The following is a 25793-nucleotide window of genomic DNA, read 5'->3' on the forward strand; positions in this document are numbered from 1 at the left end:
TCTAATAATTGCAATGCTTCCCCCGTTAGCTCTGGATATTAACCTTTAAACATCATTAAGACTTTAATCTTATGCAAATTAAATTCCATTTTAAGTGTGCCGTCAGCAGCAAGACCTATACCAGCTTTAGCACTTGATTTCTCAGTATTTTATATGGTTTTTAATAGAAAGAAAATTAAATATGTCACTGTTGAAAACACTCTCATGTTAGTAGTATAATAAAATTAAGGTTCTGGGGGGTCGCCTGGTTTATTTTACTCACAAAAGGGTCGCATATTAAAAAAGGTTGAAAAACACCCATTTAAATCATCAGTTTCAAATAAAAAGAAAGCTCTTTGTTGATTTTTCTGGGCATAAAACTACAAATTATTAGGGGCTGGATTTTAAACTCACAACCTTAAAACGTTTCAATTAACGAACACCTAAACAACATATTCTGTTGCTGTTTTAGTGCTACAATATTATGAAAAAGAAATACCAGTTTCTGATATTCTATATTCTGACATCAGAATTCAAAACAAATTTATCAAATTTGACACAAACATCCTATGCATTATGAAGTATTTACATACATTATTTAGTACCTATACATTTTGCACTAAAAAACAACATTTGTTCTTGTCTACAATGAGTACAAAGTCTTACATAAAACAGAAATGAAAGTTGATATAATATTATGTAATGTGAGATTCTACTCTTTAGAATATTCATTTTGTTTCATGGTTCCTTGATAAAATATATTTTATAAACTAAATGTGAAGATCCACATGGCTGGGTGTCAAATTTAAAACGTAATTAGTTAGACAACTAAAAAGCTGTTGGTAACACAGATATTGACAATCGAAATCTAAATTTAGAACATGAAATCACATACATTTGGTGTTACGAGTATTTTTGACACTTAAGACTAACCATAAACTAGAAAACATCTCGCACAAAGAGAATGATTAAAAACAATTAAGTAAAAACTTCATTTTAATAATATTAAATGCACATCACTTGTGCTTTAATAACTAAAAATATTTTTCACACACAGTAAGAAGACTCGAGCATAGGCGGACTTAATAAACTATTCTGATGTGGATTGATCGATTAACACTTTTCACACATCATAAAAATAAATTTTGACTTATGTAGCGGTATGATTGAGATGTTAAAATAAACTATATTAAAAAATCTCAAGTTAAGTAGGCGATTTTTTTTAAAAATAACCTTTGTAATCTTGAAGAAAAAGTTAGTCATTATTTTGATTCATTGGTACATTAAAATACAATTATTAAAATACATTTGCTGTTTTTTTGTAGATCAACATTTAAATGCTAGAAAGATGTTTTTGACCCGAAAAATGGTTTTAAAAACTATTCCAAAAGTGAATGAATAAAATTTTGTTGTAAAGAAATTAGTCAGGATTCTAAATTTATCATTTGGTTTAAGTGATAGGTTGTATGAATATATAGAGGTCACGTTAGGTTAGATAAATACATGTTTTGCAATTTAGTTATTCGTTCAGCATCAGATTAGGTTAGGTAATGTTAAGTTCGATCAATAACATCTTTTGCAAATGAGTTATTTATTTATCAATGTTGAAATATTTCTAGCATCAGTTTGAATCAACAACATATTTTTAAAACAATTTGTATTCATTTATCTATGTTGAAATGTCGCGAACATCAGATATGGTTAGGTTAGGTTTGGCAAAGTAAAATTCAATCTATAAATTATTTTATTACGAGTTATTTGTTTATCTATTGAAATGTTTTAAGCATCAGTTTCCATTAGGCTAGGCTGGATTGTATCAACAATATCTTTTCAAATGAGATATTTTTAAATCTATGGTGAAATGTTTTAAATCTATGGTTAGGTTGGATGAATAATATTTTGCGAATGAGTTATTCGTTCATCTGTGTTGAAATGTTCCTAGCATCGGTTTAGGTTTCAATACAGGCTTTCCCTCTGCGGCTGTAAGCGGCTGTCAATCCTCCATTGCGGTCTGAGACGGCTTCCGTAAGGCCAGGGGCTTGGCGGCAATCTGAGGCTTAAGCGAGCCCCCGGTCAGGGTGAGATCGGCAAACTTGGCGGCTACCCGCTGCGTGTTGCGCGGGGCACAGGGCTCTTCTGGCAGTCAGCACGGAGGGCGGGGGTGATAAGCTTGCTCGCTTCCGAAGACTCCCTCAATAGGTCGTCTTTCGGTATTTCTCTGGATGGCTGGCGCTCGTGGTGTGGTTCGGAATCGGCAGAAGTAGGTTCTCTGAAAAATAAACTCCATGAACAGCAAGAAATTTTGGTCGGCATTCCTGTTTGTTATTTTCAATTGTTTATCAAAACAACAAAATACCACAGAATTATATTGACGCAGGTAAAAGAGTAATTTATACTAACTTGTCTCCATCTCGATTGACCGTCCTCTTCTTAAGAGTATGCTGGTTGTGGGCAAATCTCTCAGCTGCAGTGACAGGAGACGTGCTGCCAGCATCGTCCTCTCCCCCCTCCCCGGGGGCGCGTCCCTCACTGTCCCCCTCGCCGCCACACAGAGGAGCAGCCCCCTCCACCCCGTCCCCTGGAAGATCCATCACTAGGTCGGGCGTGTGTTTCAGCTGGTTCGAGGCTCTGAAAAATAAATAAATATCTATGACCCGCAGAAGACATATTGAGCAAGTAAATTGATTAAAAAAATGGAGTTTGCCTGAAAACTGGAAAATTCCTTCTTCAAACTAAGTTATTCAATGATAACATCATAAATGTTGAATTATGTTACTTTGCTTATATCACAGAATACTCATTTATATAATTACGTTAAATATTTATTGTAGGTGTTTTTACACTAGAATATTTCTCAGTACCTCAAGGACGTTTTACAGGGTGATTCTATGAATATTAATTTTATTTTAACTTAAAGTTTACAAACAATGTTTTGAGTAAGTCCAAATGTTTGAAGACAGGCTGGATTTCCTCCCTTGGGAGTTATTTAGATTCAAATTTGTTGCAACAGAGACCTGTAAATGTCTAGACTTTAATATTACCTACTTAAAATTGTTTTCCCTCTCTGTTGCAACAAATTTAAAGATTAGAATTTATCATTTATATCTCTACAGCAAGGCTACAGTAATGTGAGCGAGTAGTATTGCAGTACAGTACTGCAACTTCTTGAAATAACTCGAAAACTATTACGCATACTAGAATGAGTCCTTGTTACGTAGGTTAAAATATGACAAATAATTAATTTCCAAGGTTTTCTCCCATAGCTATATATTTTTCTTAAAAATTGAGCTCGAATGATTGCAGTCAAATTTTTGCAAAATCTGACGAGCTGTAACTTGAAAACATAAAAAAAAAAATTATGAATTTTCTGTTTTTGTGTATAAAAATAAAATAAATGATTTTAAGTCGATTCAAATCAGTGTTTGATTTTAATATTAGAATCAAAACTATAATCATCATCATCATTCCATGTTCGCTCCCTAGTTGGGGCATATGGTGTCCACAAATAGCCTCTATGCATCTCTATCAGCTGCCAGCTCCTGTGCGTCCTCCCAAGTCAGGTTCTAGCCAAAACTATAATAGCTCTAAGAAACTTGTCAAGGACGAAAATAATCCTTTTTTTTTTTAACAAAAAGGTTTCCAGTATTTTTTAATAACATTTATGTAAACGTACTAAAAAAAATTCAAATGCATTTATGTTTACATCAATTCTTTACAATAATTATATCATGTACTTAAAATAAATCATTCTAAAATACATTTATGTTTATATCAATTGTTTATAATTACTTAAATCATAGAACACTAACTTATTGTGATATTATTAATAGAATAATCACAGTAATTATCTAAAGGTTTATAGATTCATTAATTATTTCACAATACATGTCTATAAATGCTTACTTCAGTTTTTTTTTTTTATATTGTAAATTTCTCCAAAACATAAATAGAAATACCTAAATTCCCTATTACTAAATAACACCTGGCCTTACCCCTAACTATTGGTTTTCCCCATAATTATAATCATTGTAGGTGTTGAAAGAATTATATAACTATACAAGAACCTTCAGTGCATTTAATCTTCACATTCGTTTGAAAATGCCCTAACAAGGCGGAACAATTGTCCGATTTTTTTGTTTTTGTGTTTGAAAATAAAATAAAAGATTTTAAGTAGACTCAAAACAGTGTTTGATTTTAATATTAAAACTTTAATATGAAGTCCTACAGAATAAAAAAAACTCAATAAATTTAACAGTTTTTCTAAAAACATGAAAAAACTGTAAACAGGGTCATAATTTAGGGTGAAGGGGAAAAAAATATTGCCTAAAAATAATAATTTTCTTAATGAAATTTTCTGGTAGGTACTAACCGTTGTTGCCATAACTCCCTGTTGAGAGAAAATGGGACCGCACTATTTTCTCCAGTACTGTGAGATTTCGTATGCGCCTTGTTGGCATCTCCCGACACAGATCCATTGATATCCGCAGCATTAGTGCGAGCCTCTTCACCTTTCTGTTAGAAATACAAACAATACATTGAACTATTATGTATAAAGAAACAACTTACAGGAATAATTACTTATAAAAAATAATATTCTAGTGTTATTCATACAAAATCCAAACAAACTCTGCGTATTCTCAAACAGCAAACTGAATCAGGTAATATTACTGGCAAGTGTTAATATTTCTTCAAGCCGATTAACAGCATTTAATTCAAATTTGGACAAAATCTGAGATAAAAAATTAACCCTTTCCTTAGCAATGTATCCTATAGGATACAAGTGATTTCATTTTTTCTCATGAACTAAAACAAGTAAAACATTAGTCAATCAAACCAAATTATCATATTTTTCATTCTCAACTGCATTATCACAATTCATGATAAACTTTGACTAAAACATAAAAATTAATTGTTTGGGATTCTGAATCCTTTTCAACCATCAAATGAGCGTTAGAATTAGAAGCAAACTTAGGAATCTCCATTGAAGGAGTTACTGAGATATTTGCGAAAAACTTAGAAAAAAGAATTGTGAGATTTCTAATTATGCTTCACCAACTCAATGGAGAATTCTTAGTTTGCGGTGTCAAATAGTATAATTGAAATCTGTTTTTTGCAAGATTTAGAGACGGTTTCGAATTACGCTATTATTCAGATAGGTAGGTTTTACGTATAGTTTATTTTGGCGTCAATAACTCATTTTACGTTTTTGGGGGAGATTTCTAAGTTTGCTTCTAATACCCTCAAATGAGTAAAAAAAAAAATTCATTCAGCCAAGATAAGGGTTAACCTAATTCTTGATAATGTATCGGATCATAACTATAAATTAATAAAAAGCGGAAAATCAAATCAAACTTTGCACAAACAATCACACCAAAAAAATAACAGTGACAAAAATTATAAAATATGTATACAAGTAGAGTCCATTCAAATCTATAATAACCTTAGCTCATGTGTACGGAACAGAAAGTTTTTACTTAGTTCACCGACAAACCGATGGCAAAAACGGGCTTACAAGCAATCAATCGTTTTTACAGGAGAGCAAAAAAGAAGCATAATCATATTTGTAATTAGCTCAATTTAGAAAAGTATTTTATGAAATAATCCCGTTTCGTGCAATTTTTCATTATAAAATGAGCCTGTTTTGGCCGTAACTTTTATTTTTTCCTTGGAATTTAAATGACAAGGAGCCAGATTTTGATATTCTATTTTATAGAACTCATTAAGGAGAAAGATATGGGATATCTTGAAAATTGAAAAAATTAAATGTTTCCGTTTTTGCCGTGTACCCTTTGTAGGCTTTTAAACATTTGAATGCACTGTACATATAAGTAGTAAATATGAGTTTATCATGCGCAATCATGTAGATTCAATCAATTCAAGAAGGCTATAAGTTTAAAATTATCACAATGAAAGAATGGTACATTTGAATTTCATTTTAAATCATATTGTTTTAAAAACGAAATATCTTTTCTATCCTTTATTCACGGCTCTTTTGTAAGTTTATAAGAATATTTTATTTATAAAGGTTAGGTGATTAGTTTCAAGCTTTAAGTGTTTCAGAATGAAATACTGATACCTGTTAATGTAAAATAAAATCTTAACAAAATGTGATGTGTAATTATTATTATTGTAAAAATCAAAAAAAAAGAAAGCCAATTAACAAGTACATATTTTTCATCAGATCATTCAGAGTTTCATCGATGTCAAAAAAAATATTGCATCAGAATTCTATTAAATGGCATTATGTAATATATTTTCATAGCACAATGGAACCTCTATATTTGTCAACCCTCATATTTGTGAAATTCAATAATCTTCACATTTTAATATCAACTTTTCCCTCTAATATTTGTTAGTATTTTCCGTATTCGTCGTCACTCCCAACCAAAATATAAATGCATTTAACAAAAATACTACCTCAGGAAGGTTTTACAGAGCAAACAAAAACAGACAACATTGGATAAGTTCTTTGTTAAATCGGGTGCTCCTGAATCATCGGCAAAACGGACCCCATGATCAGAATTGGAATTACTATTGGCTGTTTTGTTTTAATTGATAGCAACTCGTCTTCTTAACATTGACCTTCCTCCTCTTCCAAACATTTTTTTTTCATTTTCGTACCATTTTTAGGAGTTGGAAACGGGGTAATTGAATTTCAGTTTTTTCCTATGGGACAAAAATGTTGCTATATTCTTTAGACCCCCGGAGCAGGTTAATGTTGAATATAAAGGTTCCACTGTATAAAAATAAATTCCTGATAGTCAATGTGCTCAAGAAATTTATTTTCCAAAGTAAAACTTCGAGTTTCTCAATGTATTTACAGCAATTTCAAAAAGAAATTTAACTATGCTTATCCACCCATCACGTTAATAGTATGTTAGGTTAGTTAAACATGCGTGGTTCAAGAAAATGAGTGATAAATAGGAAAATAAAATAAAATAGAAACCAGGAGAGGACTACCCAATGACTTGTCCCAGTAATTATTACAAAAAATTGGCCACAGGTGATTAGTGCCAGAAAATACCACACAGGTGAATGTGCTTTTCAAATTACCTTCAATTCTCTGATTTTTTATTGAAAATCATTTAATCCAATCCTATAAATGTTCATCATGATAAATCACAGCCAAATTAGTATCGATTAATTTTAAGGATTCCATCTTGTGGTTATTTACTTGATAAAAAATATTAATATTAGTAATTTGATTTTTCTTGGTAGTTTAAGAATCAGTTAAAAAAAATTTGGCTTTTAAATTAGTTTTTTTGTTGTATTTTTAATTAAGCTTTGGGATAGTTGTTATTTTCAAGATTTTAATAAGTCGTATGTACAATTTGTTCAAAATGCAATACATTGTTAAGATTTGAACAGTTGAAGAAGATCGAATGAGAATATGGTAAAGTTGTGATGTTTTTAGTGAAGTGTCAGTAAAAAGTCGGGTAGCTCTCACCTGATTTTCTGGAGATATGACAGCTTGGGAATACTCGGCAAATAATATCCTCGCAACATTAAAAAGCGTGTGGATCCATGGGGTTTTTTAATGATGATAAAAAACTAACCGTGATCACAAAAAATACATACCGCCAATGCATTCTATATAACGATTATTCATATTTTTCATATGTATTTTATTCCACTTGACATGTTTATTTTGTAATAAATTATAATTTTTTTAATGAATCGAATTTGACGCTGCATTCAATAGTAAATGGTCTTGTGGGTGAAATAATTATCCAGAAAAGTATTTAATTGTTTTTGTATCTATGAGAGAAGGCATTGAACAAAATTTGATGAAGAATGGGTGGCAAATAAAAGAAAAATTGTAATGTTTTTAAGATATTGATTAATTTAAAATTACTCTTTATTTTGTAAGGGAAGAGTTTAAGAATTTTTTTCATTTAAAAATACGAATTATCACATCCTAGCAGTTTGTAATTCCATTATTTTTTTAATAAACTGAAGCTAAACAAATGAAAAAGTAAGACAGCTTTCATTTTCGGATGCATATCTATTTTTTATCTGTTTTTGTTTTAAACCCAGCTTACAATTACAGAATACAATTTCATCCGCTTAATGCATTAAAAAATATGTTTTTTTTGTGTCACGTCCGAATCAATGAAAATAAGCTCAACCTATTTGAAGATTCATTTTATTTGTAAAAAGTAATATTGACAAACAATAAGTATTATTAGACACAAATAAAACATTTGTTTAAATTAAAAACAACACAAATACATATAACACATTATATGAAACTACAACACACTTAAGGTTAAATTATTACAAGTAATGGATGCATAAATGGGTGGGAAAACTAAAAAGCCACAAAAAGAAGAGATATTAATTGATAGAAGCACAAAACAAGACAGGCAAAACATAAAAACATTGATTTATGAGTGTATATGAATTGCCTTTAAATAAATAAACTGAAGGATTCAAGTTTTTAAGAAAATTATCACTTTTTCAAACAATTATAAGAATGCTTAAGATATTTTCATACAAAAAATAACAAGGAATATAACTTTGAACTAATTATTAGGCTGCATTGTAGCCGGTACCTTTTTGCTTAAATCACAAACAAACTGAAAATGGATGATAATACATTTATGTTACTTCTTGTAAAGGTTATATAGAGGAAAATATTGTTGAAAGTACATATTGTAACCCCAACTTGTAAAACTCGCAAATCACAAATCACAAATACATAGTCAAAAATGATATTTTGGCGTTTTCTGTTCCAAGACTTCAAATAATCTATATGTTTGTAAAACTTGTATATCCGTACAGTATTGCTTTTTTTTTAATATCGAGAAAAACATAGTTACAATTTGCTACTGAAGTAAAAACTGTTTTTACTCTCCCCTGAAAAAAAGTTAGCTTGGGATTTACAAGTTAGGCCGACAATATTATATTTTAACTTTAATTGAAATATGTTTGCTTACAAGTATGGGAGACATTAAAAAATATTATTTACATTGTGGTACATGTTTCATAAATTAAATTTTATTTTCGTTAGATTTCCAACAAAAAAAATGTAGACTAATTTTTATGAACTTTTAAGAATAAATAAAAATTAAACCAGATTAAAAGCTAAGATTACAGAAAAAAAACTTATACATAGGTACATAATATACATACAATATATATATTATTTAAAACAAATTATATACTATCTTAAATGTATGAAGATTAAAATATATTATTTGTATTTGTCCCTTGTGAAGATAAAATTGTTTGACCTTTTTTGATTAGTTTTGTAACTGCATACTTAAAACAATAAAAGTCTAATATAATATATTTACAATTATTATTTCCTTTCCACACCTAATGGTACATAGGGCACTGCAGTGGTAAACCAACCGCAGCGTATTTTGATCATTTTTGTTACATGAAGGTTAGACGATCAGTCTTACGCTTCAGGTGTCAGTTCTAGGACAATGAAGTATTCTAGTTTAAAACACCTTGATTGATAAATGTTTCATGTGAACCATGTCGCGAATTGAACCCGAGACCTCTTGCATGGTAGGCAAATGCGCTGAACATTTGACAACGAGGCGGACATTTAAAATTCAGGTACCTAATTATTTTTATGTACATTTAACAAAGAAACACAAAACATGAAATTATTAAAAATACAATCAGGTATTATATTTAGAAAATTAAACAAAAATATGGCAGAAGTGCAGTTATGTTTGACAATTTAAAACTAAACTGAAAAACATGGGTATTTAAAAACAAATGAGTACAATTAACCCTCATCTTGGCAGAACTAAAAAGTATTTTTTTACGCATTTGATGGTTGAAAAGGCTTCAGAATCCCAAACAATTTATTTTTTATAAAGTTTATATTTGAAGCACTAACTTTGTGGTTATTCATTATAATAAAATAAATAAAACAACTTTGTTTTTAACCACTAATTTTTATTTTCCACGGACCAGTTTCAAAGCAAACAAGCTTCTTTGTCTTAGTTACGTAAACCTTGACGAAGAAGCTTGTTTGCTTTGAAACCGGTCGGTGGAAAATAAAAATTAGTGGTTAAAAAAAAAGTTGTTTTATTTATTTTATTATAATTTATTTTTTGTTTCGATAACTCAGTCAAGAATGCAAAATATGGTAAAGCAATTTCAACTTAATACTGCTTTAGTTCGTGAGAAAAATGAGATTTTATATGTATCCTATATAATGCATTGCCAAGAAAAGGGGTTAAAAAAACTTTAAAAAATAAGAAAAGTAATTTCATATACATATCCATACAAATAAAGCTTTGAAAATTAAGCCATGCATTTTCTAAACTCATATACCTAGTTTATGATTTTTTTTAATGGGTAATATTTATAAAGCATGCTCTATGGCATTTATATGTTTGTAAATGTTTCCATTGATTGTAAACATACTGTTACTGAGATTTTTTTTACAGTTTGTCATTATTGGGTAAAATTTCCCAAACTTTTATATGTAATTTGATAATAGTAAAAAAAAACATAAATATTGTCTCTTGGCATGATCCTGGTATCAGATTTTTTGGATATTTCAAAAACAATTAATTATTGAATTATAATAGCATTAATAACTATTATGACATAAGTCAGGAGCTGTGGCACAATTGGTTAGCCAGCCAACTATGAAACAAGAATCGCGGGTTCGATTCCCGCCAGTTATAAGGAAAATCCTTATTTTTTTACCCAAATTATTCGGAGTATCGTTGTGTGTTTTTAATAACTTCTTTCTATCCTCACTTTCCCAGCTGCTGACAAGCCTCAAGGCGTAGTTCACGTGAGGACAGGACAATACTGTCTTGTTCCAGCTTCGGGCCTAATGCCCTAGTGTGAACAGAAATTTGGAGGACAAGACAATGGACTGTGACATTGTTCTAGAGATAAATGTGCAGGCTATCTCCGCGGGACATTGGCTTAGCCCCACAACAGAGCGCATTATTGTGTATCCATTTTTGCAGCGTTCTGCATTTGAACTACAGTCGAATTGTCCGCCTATCTGGTCCTGCGCGGTCAAGGCTGTTCATGGAGCTGGCACAGGACAGTGTTGTCCTGTTTATTGGACTTGTATAAACTCTCCTCAAAAAATAAAGGGTCATTCCTTTAAAAAAAAAGTTGCTTAATGCAACATGACAATCGACAATATAATGGTTGTTTCTTTTTAATTTTATTATTACAACAACGTTTCGAGTATGTCCAAATATTTGTAGACAGGCTGGATTTCACTCCCTAGCGAGTTATTAAGAACTAAATTTATTTCAACAGAGACGGAAAATTTTGAAGTTAACTTCACAAAAGTTAACAGATGAACGAGTTGAGTAAATGTGGATACAAAGTGTGTAAAGTGGCCACTTAAACCATCCAATGACAGAGCATAAGCCCTGTAAATGTCTAGACTTTCATATTCCCTTCTCAAAAATGTTTTCCCTGTCTGTTGCAATAAATTTAGATAATTATTACAACTTTGATAAAGGTTTGTACATTTTAATTTTTTTTTTTCTACTCAGCAAAATCTTTAACTTACTTAATGACTATTTATCTACAAATCATGTTTTTCAAAATTTTCAGTAAATCTAAACTTAAGTTATTAATTAAATTTTAGTATTCAACATAGAATAGGATTTATAGTTTTAAATTAATTTATAGAGTAAACAATTTTTAGAAACTGGATTATAAATTAGAACTAACGACACATCTGCACCAAATTAATGTTACTAGTGACTAAAATATTTTCGATTAAGATAAACCATTTTCTATAGTAAATCTGCTGGAAATAAACCCGATGAGACACCAACAGTCTTGCAATTTTTATAAACATACAGATTTAGAAAAATGTCTTGCTATTGAATTCAGTTACAATAATCTTGTAAGATATTCAATATTGTGTAGACGATTTATCAAATAAATAAAGAAACTGTTTTCAAAATTACAATAAAAAAAAAACACAAAAATGGCAGCAATAATTACGATTATCGATTTAACTTACTAACAAGTTGGAATAATGATAGAGACTAACTTCAGACTCTTGTGCTGTGAGTTTTCAGTGGGGAATTGCATTTTTTTCCGACCAACTTGTTGGTATAACGATTAGAGCCTAACTTCAGACTCTCGAGTTGTCAAAAACACGAAAATGGCGGCAATAAATGTTCGCAAAACACATTTAACTGTCTTTGAAATGACAAATTTCGTAACAATAATTCCACTAACGAGCATTTACACGTGGTCGATTCGGGCCCATTCTGTGCCTACTAATTGTGAAAGATACACACGGTGTCTACCAGCGCCAGTGGCGGTCTACCCAGAATGGAAAAATTAAGAATCGGAGCTGTCATTCTGTCGCCAAAACGCAAGGATATACAAAAGAAATAGTTGAGGTGAGTCCTATCTTATCCAATCTTCATTCTTTCCCGACACACTGAAGACACTGCCGTTAGAATATTATTAGTTCATTAAAAACTGAACCAGCAACCCGCCAGTTCATATATTTTCATCTATAATATCATTTATTTATATATGTATATAACATCTATAAAAATTAATACCAATTGAGTTGTTTCAATTTGAGTCAAATTAGATTAGAGCCTACAAAATATCACTGAAAATTCATTGAAATTTTGAGAGAACTTTAAAGGTAATTTTTTTTTATCTTCATCCTCAGCATCATCATCGTTCCACTATCCTGCCCCGCATCTAACGGGATCTAGCGCACCGTCACATAAGTTTTTTGTGCCAACTGAACTTATGGCAGGTGTGGCTCTGCACCTATCAGCAACTAATGGTGCATGGGGCAATGGTTTGGTAGGCCAAATGCAGCGTATCTCAATCATTAGTTTTATTTAAAAAATAATCAGTCTGTTTCAGGTGCCAGTCCAAGGTTAATGGGAAATTACAGTGAAAAAAATTACCTTTTAAATAAGTATTTTACATTGACATTTCCTGCAATCAAATCTGGGACCTCTAGCGCAGTAGGCAAGTGCGCTGAGCACTGAACACGGCAGACAAAAACAGAAATCAAGTGGAGATAAGTCTGTCGCGTAGAGTACTGATTGAATTATTCGCGCCCACCAAGCCTGAGGTCTCGGGCTGGATTTCTGGCAAGGTCAACATGAAATATTGATTTCAACCTCTAAAAGAGTGAGTTTTTGAAGAAAATTTTTGACATCATACAATGTACGTACATACTCCTTTATGCATAAATTATTTGAGACGTAGGTACACGGTACGGCCATACTCGCTTAGAGGTTAAAGGTGGTTCTCAACTGCAATATTAAGTAGCCCCTAGATTTGCGCCTGAAACTTTTCCTAGATAATATAACAGATGATCAAATTACACTGCATTTGATGCATCAATGCACCATCAGGTGTGGATAGGTATGCCAATGATAAAGAATGATAGATGCAGTTAAATGAACACATTAATTAGGCAAATTTTTTCCTCATACGGTTGTCTCTAGCAATACCTCTTGGCGCGGCCAGGTGTGGGGGGGTAGGGTGGGCTGAGGGGAGCGAGCACCCTCTACACTGTCACTGTTGCTGGATGAAACTCGGCGCCGCAAAGAATCGCTGCTCACCGAGCAATGGAGACTGTCTTCATCCCTAAATATATCAAAACAAATCAATAATAGAAATTGATAAATTTTTAAAAAGAGAGATTCCCCAATAAATAAATAAACAAATAAAATATACATTTTCACACCAAAACACATAATTTATCAGTGGCAAGCAGTGATTCTTTTTATAAGTTAGCTACAAAAAACGACCATAAATTTGTAATTATATATAATTATATTATATGTAATATTACAATATTTTGAGTTTGTCTAAATGTTTGTAGACAAAAGACTAGATTTCACCCCCTAGGGAGTCATTAAGACTAACAAATTACAACAGGGATGGAGAACATCTTAGGAAGGATTATGGAAGTCTAGGCATTTACAAGGTTCTTACAATGACCTGTCATTAGCTGGTTTAAGTGGCCATTTTACACCCTGTGTAACATTCATCATTTTCCCTATCTTTGAGCATCCATATTTCTTCAATTCTTCCATCTGTTGATTTTATTGAAGTTAAAGAGCTGAAACCTTTAATGTTGTGAAGAGATTCGTGTGATCGAATTATTTCACATACTAGGCAATGCTTGAAAACAATTTTACAGTTTTAAAGTAAACATAAATGGCTATTTTTACTTTGTGATACAACATCATCTCTCTGCTTCAGCTGTTGAAAAAAGAAGATTATTACCATTAATCTATCAACAATTGCGATATAGCTTACTAGCTTCATATATTCTCCACTATTTTTACACAGCACTTATACAAAACTTTATTAAAAAAAAAACATAATGACATTCAGTAGATTACGATTATTATTATTATTATGATTGAATGTAAGCACGAGCCGATTCCTTCTAGAAATTAATAATGCCAAAAATAACCACGTTAAGCGTCACATGCACTGTGAGATGGCTGCACGAAAGTACTAGCGGTCATATGTCAACTGTACATATCAAAGGAAAATAGTATTTAGGAAATAATGTCGAAATACTATTTTCCAAATAGAGAACTTTAAAATAATATTTGTAATCCACAAGCTTGTTTTAGTATAAAAGAACCACAACTAGGTTTAAGATGTAAAATACAGCATACTTTTAGTATGAAGAAATAATTTGGAATAATTTACTAGTTTCTTCGTTTACTTGGCGCGCTTTACCAATATTTATATTTATTTTTGGGGAAAGATATAAATAGTGGCAGTGATTTATAATAAATATCAATAATTTTACAATAATTATAGTTCCTATAAAACATCATTATCGATAATCAAATATAATGATAAGCGATAATTGCCAATATGGACAATTCACCCCTGTTATTTATATTCATATACATAGTGAAAAATCTACTAAAGAATATTCATTACCTATTACCTACTTTGTGTATTTTATAATGGTTAAATTGCTTTCTGTCCTGGTGTGAAAATTATTGCAAATTTAATATACAGTTTGAAATGATTCATATCATTAATTGTAGTGCTTTCACACTTATAGATTACGCAGACAGGGTATAGTCTAAGCTTATAACCGAGTTACACTGTTTAAACCCGCGCTGTGCCAGCGGGTACCCTGCAAGACATCGGATAGATGTAAAGGCATATCAAAGTCAATACAAACAATAAATAATCACCGATGTCTGACAAATTGTTAGAGAGTTGGTTACTTTATAAAGAATGAGTTCAGACTAACTTGATGTGTATATCAGTATACGAATCCGGAGTATGGGGTGGTTCTCGCCTCCAGCAGTGAGCGGGTCTCTCTCCCGGACCCCCCTCCCAAATTATACCCCCACCAACATCGCCCAGACTCTCCCCACCATCACCCTCTGTAAATAAAATCAGAAAACTTTGTATTTGTACAAGAAATAAATGAAAAACATTCTACACTACCTATTTAGAATATGCAAAGAAAAACAACAATAGATTTAAAAAGGTTGATAAGTTTTTTAAATAGCCGGATAACAGAAAGCAGATAGCCAGATTGAGTAACATTGTTCATTGTAGTTATATATTTTACATAGTGTATTTGATAAATTATATTAACTAAGTTCTTCTTGTAGTTTTACATTCTTTTGTTTATATGCCAGTTTTACATGGCAATACATTTGCCTGTATGGCAGAGTTGGCACACGCGCCGGCGCGCGATCCATCTATTGTCGGTTTTTCATCACAGATCGAGAACAAACAGGCGGAACGATGATGAACGCGTCCCCGCGTCGGTCGAGCTTTTTGTGTGCTTTTGACATTCGCACATTGGCTCGCACAAACAGATACTGAACGCCTCGCCAACATGTGGGCAGTTTAGCGATTTCGTTGCCAGTGTGTAGCCCCTCTTGATGAACTATGATGCGTGCAAACATGCGTTCGTACTGTAATGATATCAAATGAGCTGCAAGAGGAATCCCGAATATCAAAGAAACAAAATTGTGGGCGATTTCAGGGAGCATCAATGCCATGTGCCATTTTAAGGAATCCCAATACTGTCGCTTATTTCATACACAAAATTGTATTCTTTATTCACCAGGGTACAATGCATGCATAATAGTTGGAAGATACATAAAAAATACTAACCATCTTCCGAAGGATAAAGAGATGCTTCCGAGTCTAAGTCGTCAGTACCCACCTCCAGGGGGCTTTCATCCACTTCTCTGTAAAATAAGAAAAAAACACAGACATAGAATCTTCTTGAAAAAGTTTGCACGGAGACAACTGAATTATGTCACTAGATCAATTATTTTTTTAAACACTAAACGAACTCTTAAAACAAACCAACCAGCCAAAAACCAGCTGCCAAATGAAAAAAATGAAGAAAACTTACTGGCCAGGTAATGTCTGGTACTTTTCATAAATAGGTCCACCATCATGTGGGAAGATTTCTTCATGTAGGATAATTATATTCTTTATCAAGTCGTTTATTTGGTTTTGGTATTGAACCTAGAAGAAAAAACCTTAATAAGGTACAGTGCACTTTAATGATTAATATAAAAACTTACTGTCACACACATATAATTCGAAGGTAATGATTTTAATGGACTGTACACACACAAATAAAATCAAATACAGTCTTACCTAATGAGGTAGGTAATTAGAAAATAAAATATTTTGTAAAATTAGGATAAGACAAATGATGTCACTGCGACCTGTGAAGATCTATTGTGAAGGGTCCCTGTGAATAGTTCTCGTCCGGTCTATAAAGACTATTAACATTTTACTATTGCATTCTCATTAGAAATTACTGAAGGAACCCCAAGAAATAAACTAAATTTTTAGACATTGCACCACGGAGGCCGTCAAGTTAAACAAACGTTTTGGAAAAAAAAAAAATCATTAGAGAATAGAAAAATTCAATAAAAAAATTGATACATTTCTCACAGAAGATCATAAAATAAAATAATGTATGATTATTTTGCATTTCTATTCTGTTGAAAAAACTTTTAAGATATCGTAACTTGAATTACCTGGTCTTTATCTTCAGGAACGGGTATAAGTGTGGGTCCGAAGCAAATAGCAAGATTCCAAGGATCCATCATGTTTTCTTCGGAGAACTCTGACAGACTATAAAGAAAAACATCACTGTTTTACTTACATATTAAAATAACGTATTTAATAAATTGTTTTTGTGGACATTTACATCAATAAGAAATATTAAAGATACAATTAAATGGTTCACAATTTATATGTATAACTTACTGATTGAGAAAAGCAAAGAGATATCGCAGAAGCAACATTGTAGAACGCGGCATACCACGTACAAATTCTCGCATCTTTTGTACAAATTCTGGTTTTGACTCCAATTCTGAAATATTCACATACATATATTATTAATAATTACTTTCCTATGGGCCAGTAAAGTGGCTCCATCAACAAAACATTTAAAAAGCATTTATGCTTTGCCGATGTAATTTTTGTTGTTGTTAAAAAAACATAATATATAGTATATGATTGAGCCTTGTAAAAAAATAAATTTGGGATTACAAAAAAATTAAATTGTTTACCACGGCCCCAATTACAATGAGAAGTTAACATTTATCTTAAATTTTAGTTACAAAGTAAAATTAAGTTTTCTGAACGAAAAGCAGAATATGCATTCATTTTTTTTTCTTTTAAACATGTTCAATTATAGGTTATTGATGAAGATACTTTAAATGTTCATGCAAATATACTCATTTTCGTACACAAATATTGACTTTTCTTTATAGACGGTCGAAGAAACTTTGTTACCTTACCATTGTAAGCGGGGCCCAGGTATTTATTATACCCATCGACCAATTAATACATAGAAATGCCCTAGAGAATAAATATTTTCAAAAGTAGTGATAATGTACCCATAGTTTACTGAGTTAGTTTATTTATACCAGGACTGCATTCAATGAGCATTCACAAACTATTCAAAATCGTAGGATTCCCATTTTTGGTATTTAAAAAAGTTTGTATTTTACATTCGTTGTAATATACATTATTTTTTGGAAGATCTCAATCAGATTACAGTATACAAATATGATAACTATTTTTGAAAAACACTGAAGGTGCCAACACAGAAAATTCAATGAGGAACTTCAGCCCTAAGGGAAATTGGATACAAAAAATGTTTTCTTGTAAAAATTAGAGCATTAAATTGTCAGGCAAAGTTTATTGAAAATGTACAAAAAAAAAACTAACTACTTTGAACGACGTCACTAATTCATATGAATCAACCAATGATAAGAGAGATGTGAAAGATATCCGGTTTACTTACTGTAAACGGACCAATTGGCAGAACTGACAGAGAGTAAATGAAAAAGAACCTCTGACATTACATGCGGAGTAATTTCAGAAATACAAAACTTTAAACAATCATAGTGCTGATTATATGATGTTTAAAAATTAGAAAAAAATGTTTTGGTTTAATTTAATAGTCTATCAAAAATAAAATAAAAATTTGAAAACCATTAAACTTCTTCATTGCGAGACTTTTTCTAAAAAAAAAACAAATCAGTTCAGTTTTGGGATGCGCAAAAAGGGACAACGAAACACCGATTTTGCTAGTTTTAGTTAGGCATAATCAGTCCGACGTGTAGTTCTCTTTTTTGCACATTACCGGGGAAGCATTTGCGAGAGGGACAAACAACAATGTTTAAATACCTATTCATCAAAATTGTCAGTCACCGCACATCCTCTTAATAGATAATGGAATGTGTCAACCACTATACAAAGAAGGGGTCTATAAACACTCGATTTTCTTTTTCATAAGTCTTTTTTTCTTCGTCCGTTCCACACACATATTATAGATATATTTAGATTTTTTTTAGACTCACGTGCGAGATCCATGTAGTGTTCAAAGTAAACAATAGGAAACAGTGGTTCTCTCAGCTCTCGCAGGTATAGCTTCAAGACTCCGGCTACTGAGTTGATGTCCGACGCATCGCTCACTGTGGCCAGGGGGTCAGCCCCCCGCTCAAACCATTCCCGTAGCGCCCCGATCTCCACCTGAGACCCTGATACTCGGAATATTCCCTGGTGGTGCAAACCTAAAGCAAAGAGTCGGAATGTATGAATAAGTATTGTGTTCCAAATATGAAAGAGAATTATAAATCTAGTTCAAAAGTTCACATTTACGTGTTTTCTGATGCCTCGTCATTTTCCACCAACTCAATACTCCAGTGTAATTGAAAAGATAAATGTTGACTATATCGCAGTGGAAAGGAAAAAGTTACGTTATATATAAGTTAAAAAAGGCAACTTAAAAGACTTAAGATTAAAGTTATTTTTTTATTATTTTTTAAAAATTATTTTTAAAATCTCGGGACAAGTTAATAACTACAAATTTTGAAAAAATGAGATGTCTTCATAAATGGTATCAAATAATCTTTGCTTAAAAAGTAAATGAAAATATTAAAAATTTTATAAATACAAAAAATAATATTTAACTTGCAGATTAATTTTAGTTCTTGATTTGGGATAAGCTTTTAACTTTAAAGTGCAATATCTGACTAGGTAGTTACCTAGATATTGTTTTGGTGTGATTCTTACATAAATCAAATAAAAATTTAAAATATTAATTATCAAAAAAAATAAAAATTATTGGCTATTCTGTAAAGTTGCTACATGTCGCTTGGTAACTTTTTCCTTTCTGCCGTCGATATTATATTGATAACCAAAAATAAAAAGTATTCACATTAAAATAATTTTGGGGTTCACAGTTATGCCTAGAATAATCATAAGATAGGTAAACACCCCAGTTCTAGAGTGATGATGTAATATAATGCTCAAAATATATTTTTTTATTATTTTTTTTATTCAGATAACAAATAAAAATACAATATTACTACCAAATACAATTTTTACATGAATTAAATACATATATTTACATTAACGTTACCCATTATGTAAAAGAAAAAAAAAAACTTGTGTACATAATGGGGAGTGACGTCTTACAATAGTTTGTTTATTTTATTTTTAATTATTAACATTTTTAAGATAACATATAAATTACAAAAAAAAATATTAAACTGTGTTTTCAATCAGTGCTACACAAAGAAGAATTATTAATGTAACGTTTCACTTATTTCTTAAATTCATTGTATTCCTGACTGTACTTTTTATTTTCTTTGTTCATTTCATTAAAGAAAAATATTCCTCTGTAAGTATAATGATGTTGTGCTGTAGTTGTTTTTGATTTGAGAATTAAGATATTACCACCTGTTCTAAGTCGCGTACTTACGTTTTGTGACCTAAAAACACTACTATTTATTTTGTCTTTATGTGTTTGAAGCAAAAATTATTTTTTTATAACAATTTTATATCTAAATCCTTAATTTTTTTTAATAATTGAACAGTGGGATATATTAAATATTTATTTATTAATTCATGGTATATTCTGACACTCATCCACACCAAATTATGTATAAGGCACTGCGCTGGATTGTTACATGTACCTATTACACACAAAGCTTTTCAATGTAGTAAAAAATGCAGTTATAAAGTAATAGAAGTGTGTGATATTTGATGTCTAAGTGATCTTTATGTCAGAATACGGAATAAAAAACACATTTGATACCTAAAATTAAAAATTTGCAAACCCTAAGACGGCCATTTTGTTTCCAGTGCGCAAGCGATACAAATTATAAATTCCTTTCTCTCCAAGGGATTCGTAAATGGACTCACCATACAAGTTGATAACTCGGATGCAAGATGTCACCACCAGAGGTAAGTCTTGTCCTGTAGCCTCGAGGTACTCCTCCAGCGATCCAGCAAACAGCCGAGGTTGAGATTGGCAAGAACTGCCTCTTCCTATTCGTTTTCTGGGACAAATAACAAACAATAATAATATCAATACTGGAAAATATTTATAGTAGATCATAAATAGATTTTTATAATTGGCTCACAAACTGTTTACCTCTTACGACTGAGTGTACGGTACAAATCTAAGGATAAGGATAATCTAACCCCTGTAAGTTTTTCTTGAATAATGTGTGTGTAAAGAGCCAAATTACACTGGTGCATTTATTTCTATGTGACACCGTGTCTGCCTCTACACTGCCCCCTTGCGTGGAAGATGTCACCCAGTAGAATAGCAACTGTAGACCCATTATCTAGCTATAGTAAAACTTTAAAACGGCAAGGCGTCGTTTATAGCACATATTATGTGAAGGAGGTAGTGTTCAATTTTAATGAATCACATCTGAGACGGTGGTTACTCAAATAAAAAACATTGATTTCAAGCTTGGTATTTAACTACGTTCAATACTGTGAACCGTCTGTCAAAATGTTCAGGAGGGACAAAAAACCTTTTGATTTTGGAAGAAAAATTATAAAAATAAATTTAAATGGGAATTATTTTGTGTTGTTGATCTATACATTAAATATATACATTTACATTTCATATATTTTCAAGAAGTTTTGAAGTACAATTGAATGCTCTAATTTTTGCCGCGCATTAGAAAGCATTTTTATATAGAACACTGAACTTCCTTATTCATAAAAATTAGGAGATTAGAATCATTAAACCATGTCCACTAGCAATGGAGATAGATTCCGGAGAAGGCCAAGGCCCACAACAGGGTGTAGCGCCATTGATGATAATGATAAGAATTTTCCGTTGTAATGTTACATTTACATAATAGATAAATACATACCGGTGCCTCGGCGCTGGATGGTGCTGATTGGCCGTGAGAGCAGGTGGAGCCCCTGCTCGAGCCGCACACCCGATCCTGCCCCTTAAGAAGCCCCCCTTGGACTCCAGGCGAGCTATCCGGCTGCTGCCCAGCAGATATTCACGGAATTTCTACAATTGTCATCATCATTATTATTATTATTTATTTAAACTTTTTAAGTAAATACATAACATCTAAATTTACTGCAACAGAGAAGGGAATATGGAAGTCTAAGCATTTACCCATACATCAGGGTCAGGACCAGAACTTGTGAACTGCTAATTTTGCCTCTTGCGACAAACATAAACATAGCTAAACAATTGTATTCATAATTATTTTTTTGGTCTCCTAAAAAATTGCACTTTTGCAATTATACTCTCATGTCCGCCCATCAAAGATTTGTAAAATTTGTATATTCGCACAGTGTTTCATTATTAAAAAAATACATTTAAAAAAAACCTTTGATACTAAAGTTTTACTCTCCCCTGAACAAAAGTGAGTTTGGGACTTACAAGCAAGGCTAACGAAATACGTATATAAAATTTTATCAGAGCTATTTTTGTGAAGTCCATTTGTTGCTGTATTTGCGGACCGAGACATTTTGAAATTATTGAATAACAAATGTATACAATTTGCTTACCGTGAGATAAAAGTCTTCAGTCTCTTGTCTGTCGGCCCTGGCCTTGAGGGCAACCTGCTCAGGTTGCTTAGGGGCCGGGGGCCCTGCGGACACCGTGCTGCTAGAGCCTATGGCCGACCCCCCGTTCAGCACGGAGCCGCCGCCCCCACTGCCGCTGCAGGATCCGTTCTGCTGCTCTCCGAACATCCAGCTGGTCTCCCAGTCCTTGGCGTCCACCTGATTACAGAGAGAAAATCGAGTATTAAATATACTGCTAGTTGTCATCATTTTATTGAAAAAACTGTGAGAAACGAGGGTGTTAGAAGCAAACTTTAAAGAAAATTAGTTATTGATGCCAAAAACCGTCTCTAAATCTTGCAAAAACAGATTTCAATAATACTACTTGACACCGCAAACTTAGCATTCTCCATTGAGTTGGTGAAGCATAATTAGAAATCTCACATTTCTTTTTTGAAAGTTTTTCGCAAATATCTCAGTAACTCTTTCAATAAAGATTTATAATTTTCGCTTCTAATACCCTCAAGCAGATTCATGGAATTCTAAAACAAGACAAGGACAGTCGAGACTAATAAGCCAGGGACTGAAATTATACAATAAACTACCAGATAAAACTAAACAAAAAAATATTAATATCAACAACAGAGTATGATTAATAAATATATTTTTGTAAAATGAATGTTATAATCCACAAGCGTTAATAAATAAATTTAAAAAATGAGAGGCGGATACAAGCAAACATAAATATCAAAGTGGAGAGATTTTATACCATAGATGCACAAGAGATGATTTATTTTTTAAAAATCCATTATAAATTAATTTAAAGTTTATAAGTTAATTTAAAGAAACAGCTGTAATTGGGTGTTTTTCTCCAAATTGAAAAATGAACACCAAAAATAAAACAAAATGGTAAAGAGGTGTGTAGATTTTCAGTCACTGTTATCAATTATTTATCAATATGTAAGGATGTGATAAAGTGTACATTGGACAAACAGGGCCAAGGGCACACAGTATATAAAAGAATTGACGAACTTAAAGAGAGCGTAAACTTGGGCAGCCTGAAAAATCTGCAATAGCGGTACACTTTATAGACACAGGACATATTTTCGCCTTCGAACCAAAGATTTTACATAAACCTAGAAATTACAGTGTACGAATAATAAAAGAGGCAATTGTAATACACTAATACCCAAATAACATAAACAAAGACGACGGGCTGTAAACTCAACATGGATCCCGGCACTACACGCTACAAAAATAACACGTAATGTGCCTGCTGCCAACTGCGACACGGTATAATTTACTAGTACATAAACACATATTTTTTAACAAAAAAGGTTATACGTCATTCGAAAGAAAATTTTCTGCTCCACAAGATAAGCGTTTGCTTTTACGTTACACATTTTACTTTATTTGATTTCAAAATGGAATGTCAGACAGAAGTGAGCATTTTCGACACCTCCTTCTGTTTGCGTTCTATTGAGGGAATTTATTTTATTTATTTACTTGAGTTAGTTAATATTACATTGTATATTAACTAATATATTTACAATTATAACAAATACTTATTAAATATTTCTTACATAACTACATTATTACAATAAACATAACATTTTATTTTTTTAATCTGTAAGTTTTCTTTCATTCTTCATACTTTCAGGCATCTCATCATACAGTTTTAACCCTTTATACATTAAGCTATTTTGTGATTTTGTTTTTTTCTTAAGTGGTAGTCTTATCCTATTTCTATTTCTTGTCCTATATTTATGTACATTTCTATTTAATATAATTTCACTTATAAAATACTTTGGCATGAGATTATTAAACACTTTATATATAAATACAAATACATTATACAATAGTCTTTTCTTTATTCCTATCCAGTTCAATTGTTTTCTCATTTTTTCAACACTATTATATTTGCTTTTTTTCAGTATAATTCTCATTGCTCTATTTTGTAGTATTTCAAACTTGTTTATGTCTCCCTCGTTAGCTAAATATAATATAGTAGAGCAATAGTCCCAATGAGGGGCAATTATTGTTTTGTTGCCAATGCTGCTCGCAATATTTGCTCAGTGTACGGTGAAGATGATATGAATGAACAGCTCGTCGATGGTTATTGCATTTCTAAGACGGTAGGACGATTTAAGATGGTGGTATACAGTCATGGAACTACACTTTATCTGCTCAGCCTATGAGTTTGGAAGGGGATTTTAATGAATAATATAGTTTAAGCGGTCCTCATCGAAGTCCACTGGTCGTCCAGAACACTCCATGTCTTTGAGGTCAAAATTACCGTATTTGAAACGCAAAAACCATTGACCTTTACCATTTTGTTTTACTTTTTGTGCTCATTTTTATATTTGAAAAAGAACAGATGCAACTTATGTTGTAACACCTAATATTTTTTTAAAGACATGGAAAACTTAGTTAAAGGAATATGAAAATCTAGGAGTTTATGAGGCATATGAGCTCCCATTGGCTGGTATAAGCGATCACTTTACACACAATGTAAAATTTAGCATTCTACCGGTTTGAACATCCGTATTCCATACTGTCTCACTTAATAAAAACCTACAGATGGTTATTAAAGCATCTGTTTTGAACATTTTTCTTTATTATGGTTAAAGTTATCAAAAAGCCTTTTTTTGTTTTCAATAAAATATATTTCGTTTTTTTTTGTTACCATCTGTAGAAGTGTGGTCTCCGCTGTCTCCAGGGTTTTCCAGACCTCGTCGGACTCCGTCCTGAGGTGGCGGACCCTAGCCTCCAGCTGCGCCAGCCGAGCCTCCATCTCTCCCCTCAGCGCTCGGGACACACTGTCTTCGACTCCGTCCTGGCCTATTGTTACTTCACAATCCTGAAAATTGCATCATTCCAGTTGTGGTCATGTGGTAGTGTCACAAACTCCTGCTCAGAGGTCTGATGTATGATCACAAGATTTTTAAAGACCTTGGCAGGAAAAACAAAACATTCTGCTTAGGAAAAATAAGCATTAGTGATAACTCCTGCGCTGGTATTCTGATTGCTCTTACGAGAACAGAGAATGCTTCGCTTGCATGTAATTTACATACTAATTACGCATTAACAAAGCATTCTATACACCCGTGAGAGCATTCTAAATCGCACTCCTGGTATTTATTGTAACTCTTCCAAAAATAAATTTCCTATTGAATTGAAACAATGATTCCAAAGAATCGGAAAAAGAAAAACTGGAAGAGATCCTAAGAATTTAATTCTATTACTAAAGTATTTTTTTTGCAAATAAACCTGCTAAATTTTTTTTCAATAAATGCCATATTTTGGCACTAAAACTGAAAAAATGAGTAAATTTGTATCTTATTGACCTTCTATTACTAAACATTTCAAAGCATTTACAGGAGTCCCACAAGCTCTAATTTAGGTACACTTTTATTTTCTGGAGATCTCTACCTTGGGTGATTGCTGCCTCCTCTAGTCTGATAATAATATACTAGATTGGGAAAGTGGAATAAATCAACTTT

General features: G+C 32.0%; 1 protein-coding gene and 1 long non-coding RNA gene across 2 annotated transcripts in view; one reads left to right on the forward strand and one right to left on the reverse strand.

Annotated features, from left to right (window-relative positions):
• Positions 1–342: 342 nt before the first annotated feature.
• LOC148272351 (SLIT-ROBO Rho GTPase-activating protein 1-like) overlaps positions 343–25793 on the reverse strand; it is an 80591-nt gene continuing 55140 nt past the window's right edge. Inside the window, exons 8-21 of the mRNA XM_088240152.1 lie at positions 24977–25150; positions 22294–22509; positions 21636–21784; positions 20665–20801; positions 18816–19028; positions 17212–17317; positions 16980–17076; positions 16340–16455; positions 16093–16169; positions 15212–15347; positions 13431–13566; positions 4349–4491; positions 2380–2607; positions 343–2248 (exon numbers count right to left, since the gene is read on the reverse strand). Coding sequence (XP_088096278.1) covers positions 2080–2248; positions 2380–2607; positions 4349–4491; positions 13431–13566; positions 15212–15347; positions 16093–16169; positions 16340–16455; positions 16980–17076; positions 17212–17317; positions 18816–19028; positions 20665–20801; positions 21636–21784; positions 22294–22509; positions 24977–25150 — 2097 coding nt within the window. The 3' untranslated portion in view covers positions 343–2079. The remainder of the gene's footprint in view (positions 2249–2379; positions 2608–4348; positions 4492–13430; positions 13567–15211; positions 15348–16092; positions 16170–16339; positions 16456–16979; positions 17077–17211; positions 17318–18815; positions 19029–20664; positions 20802–21635; positions 21785–22293; positions 22510–24976; positions 25151–25793) is intronic.
• LOC148272352 (uncharacterized) lies at positions 10028–11636 on the forward strand. The gene is made up of 2 exons (XR_015824862.1): positions 10028–10673; positions 10953–11636. It is a non-coding gene; the product is annotated as an uncharacterized LOC148272352 (long non-coding RNA).

Source organism: Micrasema longulum, unplaced genomic scaffold (assembly GCF_059751315.1).
Source record: "Micrasema longulum isolate JH-2025_06_02 unplaced genomic scaffold, ASM5975131v1 h1tg002365l, whole genome shotgun sequence".
Taxonomy (NCBI): Eukaryota; Metazoa; Arthropoda; class Insecta; order Trichoptera; family Brachycentridae; genus Micrasema; species Micrasema longulum.